At 36.4% G+C, this 21,711-nt stretch overlaps 1 protein-coding gene across 2 annotated transcripts; it reads right to left on the bottom strand.

Annotated features, from left to right (window-relative positions):
* Positions 1 to 18,325: 18,325 nt before the first annotated feature.
* LOC143596486 (chaperone protein dnaJ C76, chloroplastic-like) lies at positions 18,326 to 19,752 on the bottom strand. 2 transcript variants are annotated; one of them, XM_077075250.1, is made up of 8 exons: positions 19,604 to 19,752; positions 19,401 to 19,530; positions 19,193 to 19,313; positions 19,028 to 19,109; positions 18,892 to 18,942; positions 18,781 to 18,819; positions 18,578 to 18,671; positions 18,326 to 18,487 (listed from the first exon to the last, which is right to left on the bottom strand). In XM_077075250.1, the coding sequence occupies exons 1-8, from the start codon at positions 19,682 to 19,684 to the stop codon at positions 18,357 to 18,359; spliced, it is 729 nt and encodes a 242-aa protein (XP_076931365.1). In that variant the 5' UTR covers positions 19,685 to 19,752; the 3' UTR covers positions 18,326 to 18,356. The 2 variants fall into 2 exon arrangements, with proteins under 2 accessions (XP_076931365.1, XP_076931366.1); XM_077075251.1 differs by having other exon boundaries at positions 19,401 to 19,535; positions 19,604 to 19,726.
* Positions 19,753 to 21,711: the final 1,959 nt, after the last annotated feature.

Here is a 21,711-nt window from a genome sequence, read left to right as displayed (position 1 = left end):
TACTTAGTTATACTAGAGTCGATCGGTTCACTTGCCGGTTAGTAGGTTTAGTTAAGTTAAGAGTCTAGAATTTGTTACTTTGTGTCTAGATTAGCGCGTTTTTATTAGACTACTTTTAGCACATCAGAGGGTTCGTTTAACTACAACGAATAGAGGCAAATGTGCCTAACTTATTTGGGTTTTGATACACAACAATCTGATTATAAAAATCAATTTTTATAACTCAATACTATACTAACATTTATGTTAGATAACCCAATATCCGATGAATCTACCAATGCACAATGTATGCAGCGTGCCCGTTGTGTCTGCCTAATAGTGGCTACTAATAACATATTTGGAGATACAAATAATGGGCACGCGTCATTACATTTATTAACTATTTGACTGACTTTGAAGTTAGTGGGAGGCTGAGTTGGGGTGCTGCTGCCCTAGCGTGTTTGTATAGAGAACTATATAAGGGAACCAGACCACAAACAAAGGCAGTTGGCGGCCCAATGTCACTGCTACAAATATGGGCACGGACCCGGATTTGTCCATTGAGACCCACAATTGTCGATCAACAAATCGATTGGAAAAATCCATATGGAGCAAGGTAATTACGTACCATTGTAATACTAATATAATTATTAATATTCTAACACTTATTATTTTCTTCCTGAAGGTGGGCGGAGCATACCATTAGTAACAGGGAGACTCCTTCACACGTGCTGAAGGCCCACCGAACAACACTACAAAATCTACGAAAGGCCGAAGTATTTTTTCCTTAACTATAAAAGTTTTTTAAATAGACTGTAAATAATAAATATTAACATTTTTTTTATTTTAACTGTTTGATTGGATGCCTTATCGGGACGTGATGCATAGACTCCCTGTAAGGCCCCGTTCCCGGTAACCCTAATTGGGTGTTGGATTTACTCATAAACACAATTCTAAAATCAGAGTTAATTAAAACTTTCGCGGAATAATTTAAAACTTCATACATCACATCACAAAACATTCATTCTTGTCTTAACATACAAATCGTGAATAATTAAAACAATCTTGACACTTCATCATAGATGCCAATCTCTTCTGTCCATGCCATGTGTCCCTCCTCAAGCCAGCTGCCTCAATCTATTTGCCTGCGTGCATACTAAAAGTCAGCTATGCTGAGTGAGTTCTAGTTAATCAATTTAACATACAATACATTCCTGCCCTTACTCATACGCGTCCGAAGATACGTATGCATACCTTACTTTGCTATTACTTCTTTCACACATACTTCATATACATGCATACATACTTACATACTTTCTCTCATAAAACCCTATGGTATACCATAAGCTATTCTACATTAAACATCACAGATATTGTAAGGGTCTGTTCCCTACCATCACAGATATTATAAGGGTCTGGTCCCTACTGCCTCGAATAACCATACATTTATCATACATGTGTATTTTACCTGTCTCATGTATATAATATATATATATACATGCTCATTCATACTATCATTATATAGTAATAACATCCAATACATAGTCATACACGTATCATACACTTATGAATTAAGTAAATGTATTAACTATCACATAAGAGTATGCACACAGCCCCGAAGACATTTCAAAGAGAAATGGGGCTAGAACTCACCTGTAGTCGATTTCTCTTGCCGTTAATAGTAATTCCCTTCTTTAGTTGAGCACGGCTAACTGTTCAATACATTACGCGTGTCAATTATCTATTACTACAACTACCTACATTTCAATTTATGAAACCCTCAACTAAAGGGGGTCCGGGGGCAGCGCCCCTAGTAGCGGGGTCTAGGGGCGGCAGCCTCTAGCAGGGTCCAAGGGGCAGCGCCCCTGGCTGGGGTTGAGCTGCATCAAGAAAATGAATTTTATAAAATTTCGCATGGAAGAATTTCGCTTCGCATGGGACTGTTTCGCTTCGCATGGAAGCGTTTCGCTTCGCATGCAACTGTTTCGTTCGCATGGCTAAGCGAAGCGAAACGCCTGCCTTTCTTCGCTTTTACCATTTTCAAGCCATTTTACTTCGTGGCTCTTCCTCAGGACCTGATTTTTACTCTTTCCCAACATTCGACACATTCTAACCCCATGCACCTGATCCTGAACCCATCTCTCAAAGTCTAAACACCACCTTTTTATCACAAAGTGCACCCGAGATGTTACAACTTACCAAGTTTATATTTTTCTTACATTTCACAACCCGATCTATCATTATAACTGTTTGCATGCCGATTCTAATCACAAAACTTAACCATTTTAAACTAAAACCCACCTTTTTCTTGCGGGTTCGAGTTCAGATCTTGACAACTCGAGGATCTGGACGTGATTCTTGTTGCTTGACGATGTTAAACACGAGATTCCACCCTTCTTTGGCTTGGATTTTAAATCCGAGTGCTAGAGAGAGTGTATGTGTGTGTTTCTTGAGTGTGTGTGTTTGTGTGTTTAGATGAGAAAAAGAAAGGAAAAGAAGAAGTGGTTGGGCTTATATAGGGGGGTTTCACGGGTCCAACCACCCATTCCCAAATCCTACTCCCAAACACTTAACACAAGACTAACTTAACAACACACAGTTAAATAACAAAACTTTCCGTCATTAATTATTTAACAAAAAGTTGGACGTTACACTCTCGCAAATATGTCTAACAGGAATAAACAGTTGGAGGTCACGATGTTTTCTGATTTATTGGAAAGTCGTTGAATATCATCCGGCGGAAAGGGCGATGAGACAGTTTGGATTTCTTCAGGAGGTCCCTAACCCATTCCCTTTTTCACGTGAAGCGCTTCGGATACTCCGTAAAACAATACAAAAAGGGAGGTTGGGCACAGACTGGTCTGCGTTTCATGCCGAGTATGTCGAAAATTGGAACCATAGACAAGCAAATATGGTGCAAGGTGCGCCGACCAACACGCCTACGGCACTCCATACTTACAATGACTGGTTCCATCAACATACTGTGTTATATATAAACGTCCCTGGTGTTGTACATACTGGATTCGATGATCACGGTGGAACGGCAAGATACTTGGTTAGTATAATTACTAATGTAAAATTAAATTTGATAAATAAGTAATGCGTTTGGGTTTTAATTGTTTTTGGTTTTGTAGGTGGATGGATTAGGATTCATTGGTTAAGAAGCCATCAGAATGCAGAACATGAGCCTTGAACGTTACTATGAAAATTTTGTAGGGGTCCAAGGTATGGCTTCTCAGCTAATTCAATCTGTTAATCATGTTGATTAGCCTTCATATATACAGATTAATGAACCGGATTTGAGACATGATAACGTGCTCCCCCAACGTGCTCCGCGAGGTCGGGGGCGTCATGGTCGACAAAGACCTCAGGTAAACCTCGTACATGATGATGATGAGGGGTTGGGTCCCTCAAATTTTGGAGGGCCACGGCCAACTACGGGGAGGGTCCCTTAAATTTTGGAGGGCCTACAGCCAACAATGGGGAGGGTCCCTCAAAGTTTGGAGGCCCTACTCCCAACTATGGGGAGGGTCCCTCAAATTTTGGAGGGGCAACACTAGATTGGCAAGCCGGTTATTGACCTTCGTTTCAAAATGTTGGACAGGGATCATCAAGCATTCAACAAGGTACCCAGTCGAATGTTAACAACAACCAAGAAAATAATTGGGTACCCTCTTTGTTTGACTGCACTCCTACTAGTAATATGATTCCTGCGATGTAAACGAACAACCTGGGACACTTCCAGAATTACAATTATACCGGTGTTAGTGTACAACAACCGCGTTACTAACAGTTAACTCCGGTTCAAATGAGCTTGGACCTACAGCTGACTAAACCGGAAGGCTCCAGTCCACCAAGTGATGAGGAATGTCAAGATCCAGAACATAGACATGTACAACCACAAAGATATCAAAGACCAGTCGGTTGTGGCACGGCTAGTTGTCTGATCCGCCATCCGCATAAACATTAAATAATTACGTAGATTGTAACTTTAAATTCAGCACATGTAATATTGTATTTTTTGTATAATTTTTAAAAATTAATTTTAACTAGGATATTTAAAATGAAAAAATAGTTTTTTTTATTAATAAACCTAGTTTATCTTTATACGATATCAATAACATAAAATATTAAAATAACTATTAAATTAATAAATTTCTTTATATTATAAATAGGGTTTGAAGAAGGAAAAGATCAAATCTTAAAAGGACTTAATTAACATATTTGGTTTTCTGTGGTTATAGAGACCGACGCCTTAACAAAGATGAAAAATTGGTTTTGTTTGTTAGGTCTTGATATAACATTTACTTGTTTATAAAAAATATTGGTTAAGTAAGTAAGACTATGATGAAAACGATAAAAATTAATATTTGATGTAACTGCACAAACTAACTTCACACCTGAGACAATTTTCAACCTAACAACTTTTTAAATTGGAAGAACCACCAAAATAAACTGGAAAACCCATCTTAAAGAAATCTTATGAATATGTTTACCAAACGCAACATTAAATTTTTTTTTTAAACCTAATCCGCTATTTGTAATGGCGGATTAGGAAAAAAAAAATTTCTGGTCTTCGACTTCTTCATGGTGGGGAGCATTGCATCAATTATAAATACCACCATCCTTCTACTTTCTAATTCAACCCTCCTTCCACTTCCTCATTCAAGGATCAAATGTCTTCTTCTTTGTCATTCAAAATCTTTGTAGTACAGTTATATTATGGGGTTGAAGTGTCATACAACCAAGGGGTTGTTATGGGTGCTCCGGGAACTCATAGCACTATGTTCTTAGTTACTCAATAGATCAATTATTCCGAGTTGGTTGACAACATATGTAGATGTGTTCAAATTGACCGTCAATGTTGTTGTCTAGAGTTAACACTCTACTATGAATACAATGGATGTTCATATACCGCACATATTCACCAAGAAAGTGATATGTATTTAATATACCAACTAGCTTCCCTAGTTCTTGGTTACACCTGTAAAATTCATGTGGCTTGGACGACGGTAGTTCCATACTTGCAACAACATGAGCATGGTAGTTCCTCAATCATTGAAGACTACGATGAAGGTTAGTTTACTTCTTTTTTACATCCTTTTTAATAATTTTTATACTCAATAAAATGTGGTAAATGGTAATACATAAATTTTTTTTTGTAAGACTCTCTTGCTGAAGAAATTGAAGACACATCAGAGAGTGAACCGTATGTTTGTCTGTTTCTGAATATGAATCGGAGGACGACGAACCACTCCCTCCTTTGCCTCAACAACAAAGTTAGGGACTTACCCATTTTCCCGAACTTAATGTTGTTGGTAGAGAAATGGATGAAGACTATATTCCCATGGATAATTTTGCGGAAGATGAAATGGAGTTTTGGGACGAAAAAGATCCAGAAATATGTTTAAATATGTATTTCACTTTAAAAGGCCAATTTTATTACGCCGTTAGAATGGGGAATATCAACCACAACAGAGAGATATTTATGGCAGAAACCCAACCCAAAGTCTTCACAGCGAAATGTAAAAGTATCAAGCAAACAAACAACCAGCACGATACCTCTCAACCATGTCTTTGGACATGCACGGCAAGAAAATTAAAAGATTCCAATTATTTCAAAATGACAACATGGACCCCGGCTCACAAGTGTTTCACCACTGTTTCGCAACAACAACCAAGCCCTAAGATTAAAAGTTGTAGCAGCCCACATATAACAACAAGTTCTTGCAAATGTATCATATACTGTGAAACAAATTCAATCTCTGATCAAAGAGAAACTGAATGTTGATCTCACTTAAGGCAAGGCTTGGGCTGCCAGGAAAAAAGCCGTCAAAAACATATACGGTAGCTGGGATGAAAACTTCCATGAATTACCAATCTACATAATGGAACTATAACAAGCAAACCCCGGTACCGTTTTCCAGTGGTTACATCATCCCTATAGTCCAAGTGACTTCTCAGTATTCAAGTATGTATTTTGGCCATTCCGTCCAAGTATTGAAGCCTTTAGATTTGGCATTCCTGTGATCTCTATAGATGCCACCCATCTAAGGGGCACTTACAAGGGAAAAATATTGATGGCGGTTTCCAAAAACGTAAACAACATGATCTTGCCGATTGCATACGCATTGGTGGATGAGGAAACAAACGAGAGCTAGAAGTGGTTTCTTCAACAATTTGCTGACAATGTTGAAGAACCCACAAGGCGAAAGTTGTGTGTAATTTCTGACAGGCATGGGGGTATAAAACATGCCATGGATAATTTAGAATCCTGGAAGGAACCCCACGCCTACCATCGATTTTGTCTAAGGCATCTAAGAAGCAATTTCATGGCGAAGTTCAAGAGTGTAAGCCTCAAAAGGATGTGTTAGGAGATCGGAAGCACAACACAACAAAGAAAGTATGATCGCCTGATGGATGAGCTTAAGGCAACAAACAAAGAAGCGTGGCGGTACGTCCGTCAAATAGATAAAAAAAATGGACAGTCCTGTATGACACTAGGAATCGACGATGGGGTAACCTCACCACGAACATATCGGAAAGCATGAACAATGTGTTACGTGGTGCTAGGATGCTCCCAATAAAGGCATTAATTGAATATACCTTTAAAAGAGAAGTTGAACAATACGCTATACACTACACAACCCCGTATAATTGTTCAACGGACTTTCCTCACTGCATGTGGACAATCTTCCATAATCGTGAAATCATGGCTCGACAACACCGAGTGTTCCCTTATTCAGCACGTCATCAAAGGTACATGGTTGAGTCATCCCTACAAACATCGGACGAATCTAGCTACAGTCCGTATACAGTAGAATTCCAAGAACGAACCTGCATGTGTGGTAAGCGGCAAATTTATCATTTCCCATGTAGCCATGCAATTGCAATATGCCACCACTTAGATGAAAGTCAAAGAAAAACTGTTGATCCAAGGTTTTACACAGAAACATACCGTGCACAATACAGCCACAAGTATTTTCCGGTGCCTCATAAACAAGATTGGATGTACGCCGGTTGGCGAATTCATGGGGACCCATGAAGATAACTATCGTAAGGGGAAGACAACGTGCGAGGAGGATGCACAACAAGATGGACGCCAGCTACGCTGAGGAAACGAAGGGTCGTAGGTGTTCTGTTTGTAAATCAATGGGTCACAGGATCAACAATTGTCCGAACCGACAACATTAATTATTGTATTTTTTATCATGTATTTAATTTTCTGTTTGTTTTATTTTATGTCTTAAGTATAACTTAGTTTTCAAGAGAAGTACCTGTCATGAATTGGATCATATTTCATTTAATATCTATGGACTCTTTATGTTTTATGCATTCTTCATTAATCACTACCGTTTTTAAGTCTATCTGATTATTGAATTTAAAAAATGTGCTTTCTTTAATTAGTTTATAACTATATATTGTTTATTGTTTAACCTCACAAATAATATACTCTATGGATAGAGAGATAGTTGATGCTTGATATTTGATGGTGATAGTTAAATTACAACGCTACCTAGTAACACATTTTACACAAACTCTCTGTGTTCGACACCCACTTACTGCTATCTATTTAGTTGTATTTGGTTTATTTTTGAGTGAGTCTTCTACCTCACGTCATTAGTTAAAAAAAATAGGTAAGGCGAGTTAAATACATGTTACATGTTTGTATCTATTTATATGTAATATTAATATCTTAAATAGTAATATACTAATATATAAAAGTAGAAGATGATAAAAGTTCAAGTTACATGTTTGTATCAAATGTATGTAAAAAATTCATATTTGACATGATTTTCGAGTTCATGTAAGGTTTGAATAATATTAATTCATTTTATAATCCAGGTGTTTTCCTTCAAAATTCAAATGGTTACTGTTGTTTCAACATCGTCAAAATATTATCTAAAAAATTAGGGTTTTCAATTTAAAACCTAATCCATCATTATGAATGATTGATTAGGAAAAATTAATTTTTTTAAAAAAAAACCTAATCCGCTATTGACAATGACGGATTAGGAAAAGATAATTTCTTTTTTTTGGTCTTCATCTTCTTCATGGTGGCAGATCAAAGACAGCTCATGTGAAGGGGGTAGGTTGCAGTGTACATTAAAAAGGGAATCAATGGCACTTTGCAGCTTTGAGGGAATCTTTATCAGCTTTGAGCTTTGCAGTAGGCATGCATGTGAAATTGGCAGATGAATTATGGATGTTTGCAGCACAATAATAATAAGGGGGGAGAATCCAAAGTTAGGTTAGTTTGGTTAGTGGGGTTAGTTTGGTTGTTTGGTTTCTTAACTGGGTTAACTTGGCGCCTAACTAATCCGCTATTCGGTGATCTGTCATTCTCAACAGCGGATCCAAATTAATTTTCCTCCTAATCCGCTATTCTCAATAGTGGATGCACCAAAATCTTTTTTTGTTTTTTAACTTTCCCGTTAACCTAATTTTTTTTATAATACTCACCATTTCAAAAAAAAAATTCAATAAAACTTACCGTGATAGACTTGAAAATATGTGGGAGATTGAGAGAAACGGATTATTGGAAATAGGAAGAAACATGGGAAAATGTAGAAATCATACTAGAAAGATCCATGATGCACGTCGTTTTCCTTGCTTGCATTTTTTTTACCTGATTCACGCAAGTATCATGTTCAATGATAAGATTATAGACGTTTTGATTCTCAAACATGGTATGAACTAATAATTGATATGTACTTTGATTAATTAATGATTGAATACTTTTTTTCATGGATGTTGATTAGAATGAACATAAATTGAACCATTCCTAACGATTCACCATGTAGACCTCCGTCAAGAACGTGAATAGAGATGATTCTTGGCTAAACCCTGAGTAACATAAGTTACTCGTGGAATTGCCTTATTCATGTACGCTATAATGGTCTTGAATGTATTTGGGAGAAGAGATGCTTTGTCCTGAAGCATAAGCATTGGAGATTGATCTACTGCTACCAAGATGACTTCAAACAATTGAGGTAGTTAGGTTGGGTAACATGTAAAAAATGAAATTTTTTTTTACAAGTTAAGAGTTGGGTTGACTCGAAATACATTTTTGCGAAGATTATTGTTTTTGTACTGAATATCATTATAAAACTTGGTAATGAGTAAAAGGAGAAACTTTTGAGACATTTTTGAAAGGGTTGGCCAAGTGTAACAGGTATCAAAACTTCCGGTATTCTGGCCAAAGGTGTAAAGCATTTTAAGGTAACATAAATATCATGAATTCAAACCATACATTAGTATACAACTCAACCCATCCTCTTTTATTAGCTACATATAACCCAGTTCAATTTCCATATTTATTTATATATTAATTTGAAAGTTCAGGTATACAGCATTTGGTTATTTTTCTACTGCTAGCATGTTTTATGCCTATGTTACAACTCTTATATAGTTATATGCATCATAATGTTAAGACTTGGTTTGAGTCATTGATATTTGATGGTAACAACGTGACCGTTAGCCTGCGGAAGTCACCGTCTATGGTGAGGGCCGGATAACATGTGCCGACCATTGGCCCGCGAAAGCCACCGTCTATTGTGAGGGCCGAATAACATGTGCCGCAACTGTTGCGTTTCTAGCTATCAACCTTTTGGTTTGACTCAATGATGGTAAGAATCTTTTTGTTTAAGTGGATTATGGTAAAAACATGACGGGTGTTGCCCTGCCAATAGGGTGGCTCCGACCGCCTATGGCCACGACGGGATTAAATGAGTGCCGCCTTTTGTGTTTTGTTTGTTGCGCCCACGTCCCAATCGCCCTCCCGGAGATGGTAAGAATGTGGCTGGGCGTTGCTTTGGTAATGCGCCTATGCTAGAAACATATGTTTGTATCGTCGCCAATAATTAGTATGTATACTGCATTTTGTAACTTCATGGTTTATTTAGTATATGAACAGTTTTGGCTTGTTTGGGTTTATCTTGCTTGCTTTGGTAATGCAACTATAGTGTTTTTCTGCTATCATATGGTTATAATAGTAGCTTACTTTATGTAAAAAAACAATAATTTATACACCCCACACTTGGCGTAACACTAACTAATGAAACCAAATTGTCAATTTCATGAACCCGTCGCGAAGCGTGGGTAAATCAACTAGTTTATTTTTATTTTCAGTTATTTGATTATAAGGTTTCTTTTTTAAAAAAAGTAAAGGTAAATTGGTCAACTAATAAGTTTATTTTAATTTGATGGATAAATATGTAATATATATGTTTTTGGAAGGAAATACATAGAATTGATTTTAAATGTTGTGTAAATATATAATAAAGTTCTTTAAGAAACCAAAACATAAAGAGGGACAGAGTGATTTGAATTATTGTCGAGTGAATCTTTAATTCTGGTCTCTAAAAGCCATTTTCGCACGCTAGTGCATTTTGCGAAGCATCCCCATGTTTTTTCTTTCAAAACTCGTTATGTTTATATATGTTGATACAATTACTAGTTGCTAATTAACAAGTAACACTAATAAACATAAAAGTATGTATGTAGCTGATGCATCCATCATACATTATACATGTTTCACTTATTAATAATCAAGTTGATGAAAATCAATACTTATTCGCTTAAGATTTTTTTAACAGAGTATCAGGAGATACCCCGAATCGAATATTTCAAGAAAAAATCAAGGAGACATTTCGAAACAAAAATCACTGTGATCTTAATGTTGGGTTTTAACAAGATTATCAAAGTCATAAAATCCTAATTTTATGAAAAACGCAACGGAAATAGTTTTAAATCTTGTTAATTTATAGTGTATAAAACCAATTTTACACATGCAAAACCCAAGCCCGGATCCAAATACGATATACATACTATCAAACACATGCATATCACTATAAGTCCATGCATGTTAAAGCTACCTTTCAAATCCAAGGAAGAGGAAGGAGATGATGATGATGAAGAAGGCAAGAACTTGAATAAGAACCTCCTCAAGCTAGCATACCCCAAGATTTTCAACAAACACCACTTGTAGCTAGGATTTAGTAACACTTGACAACACTCCTTGGTTCCCTTGCTCTTGGCCGTCCAAAGAGAGGAAGAGAGAGTAGATGATTTTTCTTCTATTGTGTCTTTTGTTACTTGTGTGTTGTTGTGTTATGTTGAGAGTAAAGAAAGAAAGAAAAAATAGTCTTTCAAAATATTGCACCACCCATGGAACCAATAGAATCATATGCATGTCCCCACTAACAAGTTTATAATAATAAAATAATAGGAAGGAGAAAGAGGAGGGGGGGTGGCCACCATCTCTCTACCTTGTCCAAATTCAAAAATTATTTTATAACATAAAACTTGTTATAAATAGTTATGTTAACTTTCAATATTTAAACGTTACACAACTTAAAAAACATGCAAGGTTAATTAGGTTTACATATTGTTATGTAACCAACTTAAATAACACTATGTAATGTTCTCTCATAAAATATAAATCATCCATATGATTTATTTATTACACAAGTACATTGTATTTAGAAACCCTTTCCAAATAACTCAAGTGTTAATATTTATTTGTCATGATCATATCATATATAAACAAATATTATTGGTGTTTGTCTAGCTTGTTATTGGGTATGACCCGAGTTGGATAACGACGCACAACCACATCAATAATAATGTGTCTTGGGCATATCCAGTCCAACAATCTCCCACTTGCACAAGATACATAGAAGATTGATGCAAGTAGCAAATACCGCCTAACTACAGTTTACTACCCCTAATACGCATGACGAAGTGCCATTCAATAACATCATCCCCTTCAAGTCCCTTACTTGAAATGATTTAGGTAGATCTATCATTTATCCTTTTGCCATAGATGTTATGTCAAATCCAGAGACACAGAGTGATCATTTTCTGTTGATTTAACTTAGCAGGCCTTAGACATCTCACTCTCAACGAATAAGAGGGACAAATCCCATCTTGACTACATACGTCTCTCACAATCACCTTGTACTATACCTGATCTTAGACTTATGTACTGTCATGTTTCAGAGCAGTGAAGAACTAAGTCAAAGTATAATATTTGGTGAATATCAAGACCCAATATGTATCTCAGGTCAGAGGATACTATGATATTCGCCTTTACTCAAATTTATTTATGATCAATCACAAGGATTCCATGTAGTAACATTTGAGAGTGGGTCAGTCCAATATTTATATCCCATAAATATCTATGAACCTTGGTAGCAACCCTTGCTTTATATTCATACCTTATGTATATCCACCAATCCAAGTTCATAACAGTCTTAACTTCATATTTGCTCCCACAAATATGAGCGACTACGGACATTTAGAATAAGTAACTTATTCATGGATTTAAACATGCTAAAATGGAACAAAACTCAAAATATCATAATCATAAACCATAATCATATGAATGAGTCAAAATAACAATTGTTCCGATATCCAAATACAAAATTCGATCATATCCAATCACTAGAATATCGAAGTCCCGAGGCACAAGTATGACCCTCATGCTTTGGCCTTTCAAGGAGCTTCGTGAGTGGATCCGCAATGTTTTGATCGGTGTGAACTTTGCAAATACATATCTTTCCCTTTTCAACTTCTTCGCTTATGTAGTTGAACCTCCGCTCAATGTGCCTCATCTTTTGATGTGCACGAGGTTCCTTGATTTGAGCAACCGCACCTTCGTTTTCACAAAAGATATTTAGAGGGTCCTGAATGGTACGGACCACCCCTAGGTCGGCAATGAATTTTCTAATCCACGCGGCTTCATGAGCTGCCAATGAGGCGGCGATGTATTCCGATTCCGTGGTGGACAAAGCTACCACATCTTGTTTCGAGCTCTTCCAAGAGACTGCCCCACCATTCATAATGAAAACAAATACCGATTGTGATCGAGAATCATCTCGATCGGTTTGAAAACTCGAATCCGTGTAACCCTTTACAACGAGTTCCTCCTCACCCGAACCCCCCCCCCTCTCACTCTCTTCTCTTATTTTATTATTATTTTCATGTTAGTGGGAACATGCAATTGATTTGAATGGTGGACTTGTGAGGTGCCATTTTGAAAGACCAAATAACTCTTTCATTCTCTCATAACATTTGCAAGTAACCATATTTTCTACACTCTCCTTTTTCTCTCTAATTTTCGGCCAAGGAGGAGGAGCCAAGGGAGGAAAAAAATCTTGAGTGCAAATCCTAGCTACAAGGTGTTTGCTTGAAGGCTTGAAGGGTATATAAGCTTGAGGAACTACTCTTTGAAGTTCTTGCCTTCCAACCATTCTCTCCTTCACCTTTTGATTACTTGAAAGGTGGTTTAACTTGCATGAACTTATAGTGACATGCATGTGTTTGATAGTATGTATTTCGTATATGAATCCGGGATTGAGTTTTGCATGTGTAAAATTGGTTTTATACACAATAAACTAACAAGATTTAAAACTTTTATCCGCAACGTTTTTCATAAAATTGGTGTTTTATGACTTTGATAATCTTGTTAAAACCCAACATTCGAAGCGTTCCACCCTAGCTTATGTAAGGAACATTTCCTTAAGTTGGGTGATCATGTCGTACGCCCCATGAAGTTCAAAATCCTTTTGAATCTCGGGAATCATAGTTCCCAACATGAGGCAAGAAACTTGCACCGAATCCTCATTGTGCTTAACCCAATCGTTATGGTCTTGGACATCGTCAACGCTAGGTTCATCAGGAGTAGGATCCTCTAATACGTAGTATTTCTTTTCTTGCTTGAGAACGATTCTCAAGTTTCGATACCAATCCATAAAGTTGGTATAGTTTAGACGATCCTTGTCATGAATAGATCTTAGTGATAGGTTATTAACGGGTGGAATAATAACGTTTGGTGGATTGTTGATTGCGGCCATCAATAAATATAACAAAGCTCAATTTTAGTATTTTCGATATCAATTAATTTTAACCGTTAATAACCTTTATGTCTCCAAGACAATTAATGATTAAAATCTAGAACCCAAAGTTACATTCAAATAGTAGTTAGGTGACCTTTATCCTACTATTTAAATTAACAAGGTAGTCAACGTTTGACGATTGCAACCCTTTGCAACTTTTAGTTTTATGGGATCGGTTAAACATCTTATGTTAAGTCGGCATGTTTAATCCCATCAACACCATTGTACGTCATGCTTCGGTGACCCTATTCACATGGTTTCCAATTTAAGTCGTCCTACTTATACACACATGTTAGTTTACACATACAAGCGGTTATGTGACCTTTATCCCACAAATATGGTAAACCCACCTCAAACTCACAAGTTTCCTCCAATGCGGTTAGGTGACCTTTATCCCACATCGAGTTCCCAAGTGATTCGAGTGTCGTATAAAAGAATGGTGTTCAACTTATTTCATAAAAGAGATTTTCGTTTTCAAAATTCTATATTGGAAAACCTTTTATGTACCTTCCATTTGCATACATTCAAATGTATGGTACTTAGTTGAAAAACCCATTTTCAAAGTTCCTATTAATAAAACCCATTTTATTATGAAATCATTAGCCTTTAATAAAACCAATTTTTATTACCTAACGATTTTTAAGGAACCAATTTTATGCTGGTTGATTTTAAGATGTTAGCAAACCACATTGCAATAACACAAACAAAAGTAAATCAACCATGCAAGCATAAAACATACAACCACAAGTTCATAACCATAGTCTCCTAATGTTGACTACACTTGTTGACCGAAGACAAGTGTGTCAAAAGGTCTCTCCTAAAGGACTCAAAAGGACATAAGCTTGTGTCAGTGAACTCCCACTTGATCCCGCATCCAAATGCTCCAAGTGTTCACCCCCGTGTTGTGGGCTCCATTATTTTATTTGGGCTTCCTTCCTTGCATCTTCTTTTACAAAATATATCATAATACATTTTTCTTCTAGTAAAAGAAATGCATCTAATCTACTTATTATTACAAACAAATTGAAATGAATATATAGATCACAAACCCAAATAAATATTACAACCATATTGAATGAACAAACAACCACTTTGAATGAACAAACATATCAACACAATCATTCAACCAAACACAAGATGATGGCTAGGTTATGAACATCTATTACATATCCAAATATACAATAACACAAGACCTAAATTGTAAGGCCCCGTTCCCGGTAACCCTACTTTGGTGTTGGATTTACTCATAAACACAGTTCTAAAATCAGAGTTAATTAAAACTTTCGCGGAATAATTTAAAACTTCATACATCACATTACCAAACATTCATTCTTGTCTTAACATACAAATTGTGATTTAATTAAAACAATCTTGACACTTCTTCGTAGATGCCTATCTCTTCCGTCCATGCCACGTGTCCCTCCTCAAGCCAGCTGCCTCAATCTATTTGCCTGTATGAATACTAAAAGTCAGCTACGCTGAGTGAGTTCTAGTTAATCAATTAACATACAATACATTTATATTCTTATTCATACGCATCCGAAGATACGTATTCATACCATACTTACTCTTACTTCTTTCGTACAAACTTTATATACCTACACACGCGCTTACATACTTTCTTTCATAAGGCCTTATGGTTTACCATAGGCTATTCTATCTCTACCATCACATATATTATTAGGGTCTGGTCCCTTCTCTCTCAGATCTTATTAGGGTCTGGTCCCTTCTGCCTCAGATATTATTAGGGTCTGGTCCCTTTATCTCCAATAACCATACCTGTCACGTCACTCGATCATACATTCATTTTCATTCAATACTTTACATATCTTCTGGTCATGTATATACGTATATGTACATATTTATTCGTATAAACATTCCATAATAACATTCAATACTTAGTCATACATATAACATACACATATCATACACTTACCACTTAAGTTAAGTGTATTAACATCTATCACATAAGGGTATGCACACAGCCCCAAAAACATAACGGATAAAGGGGCTAGAAACTCACCTGAAGTCGGTTTCTCTCGCCGTTAATAGTAATGCCCTTCTTTAGATGTGCACGGCTAACTGTATAACGCATTACGAGTGTCAAATATCCATTACTACTACTTCTTATATCTAAGTCAATGACACCCTCAACTAACGGGGGGGGGGGGGGGGGGGGGTCCGGGGGCAGCGCCCCTGGCTAGGGTTGAGCTGGGAGCGTTTCGCTTCGCATGGGAAAATGAATTCTATAAAATTTTCATTAACAGTCCTTTAACAAAAATGCATCAGAAAATGAATTTTATAAAATTTCGCATGGGAGCGTTTCGCTTCGCATGGAAACGTTTTGCTTCGCATGGGGGCGTTTTGCTTCGCATGGAAACGTTTCGCTTTGCATGGCTGAGCGAAGCGAAATGCCTGTTTCGCTTCTCAAGGCTGAGCGAAGCGAAATGCCTTCCTTTCTTCGTTTTTACCATTTTAAAGCCATTTTTCTTTGTGGCTCTTCCTCAGGACCCGATTTTACCCTTTTTAAGGGTTTTGGGTTGTACCAACTTTGCATACTTGCGTTTTATAAGGCCCGAACATCACATTTTTACCATATAACATTCTCGTGGGGTTATAACTTATCAAGTTCATGTTTTTCTTCCATCATATACCCCGATTTATCCTTCTATCGGTTTGCATGTCGATTCTAACCATAAAACTTAACCATTTAAACCGAAACCTACCTTTTGCTTGCGGGTTCGAGTTCAGATCTTGCCAACTCGAGGATCTGGACGTGGTTCTTGTCAGTTGAAGACACTTGAATCACCAAACTCTTCCTTAATTTAATCCCAGAAAGGATTCGGGTCTTGAGAGAGAGTGGGTGTGTGTTTCTTGAGTGTGTGTGTGTGTTTTTGTGTTTTGAGAGGAAAGGAAAGAAAGAAAAGAAGTGGTTGGTCTATATATATAGGGGTTTCATGGGTCCCACCACTCACTCCCACTTCCAATTCTCAAATACGTAACGCACGATTAACTTAACGACACACAGTTAAATAACAAAATTTTCCGTCATTTATTATTTAACAAAAAGTTGGAGTTACACAAATGGTTCCCCTTTACCCCTTGAAACTTTCGGCCAAACTTGACAAAACCGAAAGTTCCGGGTTTTGTCCAAACAACACAATTAGTCATCCAAATGACTTAATTTTTCAAGATTACCACATGCATGTAAAGTATAACCTTGAAAAACCATAGGGTAACCAAAACCCCTAAAATTTTCGGCCATATGGTAAAACCCCACCGTAAACCCGAATATTTTTGGGTCTAATGAAGCATGCAACCGTATAAGCGGCTCTTGATGCCATTGTTCGGTTTTAACAAGATTATCAATGTCATAAAATCCCAATTCTATGAAAAACGCAGCGGAAATAGTTTTAAATCTTGTTAGTTTATAGTGTAAAAAAACCAATTTTACACATGCAAAACCCAAGCCCGGATCCAAATACGAAATACATACTATCAAACACATGCATGTCACTATAAGTCTATGCATGTTAAAGCTACCTTTCAAATCCAAGGAAGAGGAATGAGATGATGATGAAGAAGGCAAGAACTTGAATATGAAGTTCCTCAAGCTAGCATACCCCAAGCTTTCCAACTAACACCACTTGTAGCTAGGATTTAGTAACACTTGACAACTTTCCTTGGTTCCCTTGCTCTTAACCGGCCAAAGAGAGGAAGAGAGAGTAGAGGATTTTTCCTCTATTGTGTCTTTTGTTACTTATGTGTTGTTGTGTTATGTTGAGAGAAAAGAAAGAATAAATGAAAAAAATAGTCTTTCAAAATATGACACCACCTATGGAACCAATAGAATCATTTGCATGTCTCCATCAACTTTCAATATTTAAAAGTTACACAACTTAAGAAACATACAAGGTTAATTAGGTTTACATATTGTTATTTAACCAACTTAAATAACAGTATGTGATGTTCTCTCATAAAATATAAATCATCCATATGATTTATTTATTACACAAATACATTGTATTTAGAAACCCTTTCCAAATAACTCAAGTGTTAATATTTATTTGTCATGATCATATCATATATAAACAAATATTATTGGTGTTAGTCTAGCTTGTTATTGGGTATGACCCGACTTGGATCACGACGTACTAGCCATATCAATAATAATATGTGTCTTGGGCATATCGAATCCTAACACTTAAATCATATACGATTGTGATATCAATTATCAAGCCAGATCAAAGGCCCGCGTGGTTTGATTTAGAAAACCTTTTCTTTGTAATAAAAGGTCTGGTCTTAGAACAAAATGAAGAGAAACAACATATACGCTTAGAATCTATATATAGTTCATATTTCATAAATCTATACAGCTATATACGTCCAGATTATATATATTTATGGGTTATGTAACTTAAAACAACAATATAACGGTCATAACCATTAGCCATTAGAGTGCAGGATGACATTTTTTTACTTTTCAGTAGTCGTGAAACTGTCAGGAAGTTTATAGGTGGCAGGTTTGTCGACACCTTGTCTTGAGTACTCCCTCCATCTCCGTGCAGCTGCCGCAGCTCGGCTTGCTCTCTCTCTCACTTCCTCCTCTGTGCCATCAAATACTAACATATATTTTTTTATTTCCATCAAAATAGTATCGAACAAAACGAGTCGAAGGTGTACGAGAATATTAATACCTGTACTTTGCTGGGTTTTAGCATTGCCCCAAAGGTTGGTCCAGTAAGGTTCAGCTTTGCCATTAGATTTCGTCATTCTTACTCTAGCTTGCTCCTACAAATCAATAAACTTGGTTTTCTCAATACTAAATGTCTTTTATTTGCGATGACAGTAGTTACGTATAGGTTGGAATGGATTTGAAACATTAATATACATTTCTTACCAAAATCTTATTTTGTCTCTTTTCCCATCTAGTGCACGCCTGCCAAAACAAAACAAACAGCAGAATCATGAGTTGAACCCACCACCATTCACTGCAAGAGAAATTCATTACCATTCTAAAAACATCTGCTGACGAACCCATTCCTGCAAGCATCAAGGCAACCTGATCAAACCCAAACTTCAATTGTTAAATATCATTTTAAATACAATCAAAAGCTAAATGATTTAGAGCTGGTATATGGGCCTACATTCACTCTTTCAACCCTGCGCATTTCATCTTCAAGCAAAGATAGTTGTGCAGCAGAAGTCCAATGGATGCAATCAACAGGGCTGAAAACTCACTCTTAATATGTCAGTTAGACATTAAATAAGAATATGCGTTGCATATATGAATGAATAAAGAAGGCAATCACCAGCTATCAATGGCTTCTTGGACCAAGTCAGGGCTTCCCCTTTGGTTATATGCTCTAGCTCTGCCAAAGTCTTCTTCTATCATAAACACGTTCGAGCATACGTTCGCACAGTTTTTGCACCCTGTTGTACCGTACAACAACATATCACCATTGTTCACTTTAAATTTTCAATATATATTCTTACTAATCACAATCATTGTAGGTATACCTATGCAACTAAACTCGTCAACAAACACATGGTCTTTGGGATATGCGTCATCAAGAAAAGGATTTATTGCAGTAAGAGCATATCCATGAATTTCATCATAAACCATTCGTTGAGCTGGATCGCTGAGAACCTACACTGCGATGTGTTGTTTACAATAATATGTAGCACAGCATACACAAGGGAAAAAGAAAAAAAAAACCGACCTCATAAACCTCGTTAATGAACATGCAAAAGTTTGTAGTCTCTGGATCGTTGCCACTCAAGTCAGGGTGACATGATTTCATGCAATTATAATATGCTTTCTTGATTTGATCTGGAGTTGCATCTGGGAGCTGATTATAAAAAATAAATTATTATTATTATTATTATTATTATTATTATAATTTATAAAATTTATTATAGTTTTCTTTCTAGGTTACTTTATGTCAGCAGAGTAAACTGTTCATCTTGAATATTATCAACCTCTTCATATATAGTAAAGTGTCTCCTGCTTCCAGGTAAGTGACTAAACCTTACTAATATTAACATATCTTCCACAAGTTAATATAAGTGTTTAACATAGTTTCAAAAGTTATTTAAAAACGCATGCATGTTTATTATTTTCATTTGCTTACTATTAACATGGTCAAAGATTAGTAATTCATACAGCTGCTCTTCTTTTAAGATAAAAAGTTAAAAACCTTTCAAAATGTTGTTAAACCATATCCCTTTTTAATTAGTCAATGCACATTATGTGCACACATAACTGATAACAGTGTAGTTAATTATAATTCTTTTACCAGTTGAATGATAATATTTTATCTAAATAACTTTTTAAACATTACTGGCCATGGTGTCTTGTATTTATTAGTTTCCGACCCCAACAGTCAGACGTGCATGAGGCACTAGGTAAACCAATACACTAGTTTCTTGTTTTCTTTTTTAAACATCAGTATCCCGAATCCAAACCATCTAATTTCATGATAAGTTTTTAAAATTTTACTACAAACTAAATCATCTTATTTTCACCGTCATGGTAAACAGCCTAGATTTCAAAACAGGTATTCACAACGTACGTGAAGCGAGAACTTTTTCAGGAAGACTTAAAGTATCAGTTCAGATTCATGTCATTAAATTTAACCTTTTATTTTTCCTTGGTAAAAGATAACAAATAATCATTAACCATGTTGTTTTTTTACAATAAGTATGATTAATGACTTTATCATATGTTTCTGAGGACAAAAGGATTTGCATAAAAAGTTGATGTTTTCTAAAAAAAATAGTAGCTTATTATAATGTATGATGACCCTTTCGTTATTGTGTTCTCTAGATTGATCTTTTATACAGGACTTGTATATCTATCTATTGTCAAACCATTAGGTCGGGTATTTGGCTATCAAGGGCAAATAATGAAGTGTTTGTGTTCTAGAACGACCGTGGATCATCAAGATATATGTCGGACTTTAGTAAAGATGTTCATTCATTCTTGCAAACATTTTAGTAAGAAAACTTCTAACATTTGAATATAAAATAAGTTTGAGTTTATAAGGTTGTGTGTTGTGGAATAACTAGCCCTTGTGCCACGTCACTGACACGTAGACACCGGGGAATTTAAGCGTTATGGGTTAACTTGGTTAACTAATATTTAAAATAAAAGAAAAGGTAATAAAGAGTGAATAAATTTGAGTGTGTTTCCACATGATTAGTGAGTTTGAAGTGGACCCCACTCACCAACAAGGGATGGCGCCGCCATAGGATTGGCGCATGAAGGTTAAAAATAGATGGCACTAACCATAACTAGGTGGTGGTGTGGCTTGGCGCCTTTTTTGGTTGCTGACCAAGCCTATGGCGCTTGTTAAAAGGCAACATAACTGGCAGCCTAAGGGGCAATTTGGTAGTCTCTTAATGATTCCATTAATAGGCTACCTCTGAATTAGTCAGCATTAATTGCATTTGGTTCAAAACAATGGCATCTCTGAATCTATCAGCAAACCTCTTAACCCTTAAGCTTCAAAATGATGTTGAATAAAAAAAATTTACCACTTTGTCCCCATGTGTTCATAACCTTAGTTTGCCTCTCACGCACACATCCTCGACCCACCACCACCTTCTCCACCACCACCACATCAGCGCACTCAGCACTTACTAGAGTAGAGTCAAAAAACCTTCAGACCTCACCTCTTATTGATTTAGCACTTACAACACTTACCGGTAACAACCCCTTACTATTAGCATCAATTTTGTCTTGTATAATTTTTCAAATGCATAGTCATAGAGCTCCCAAACTCACTCCTATATATATACACCTCCTGTCTTATCTATATCATATTAT

This window comes from Bidens hawaiensis, unplaced genomic scaffold (genome assembly GCF_021521415.1).
Source record: "Bidens hawaiensis isolate Kalapana, Puna unplaced genomic scaffold, B.hawaiensis_p1.1 tig00046628_1, whole genome shotgun sequence".
Taxonomy (NCBI): domain Eukaryota; kingdom Viridiplantae; phylum Streptophyta; class Magnoliopsida; order Asterales; family Asteraceae; genus Bidens; species Bidens hawaiensis.
Note: the sequence above shows the minus strand (reverse complement) of the source record. Positions and strands in the feature narration are given on the sequence as shown.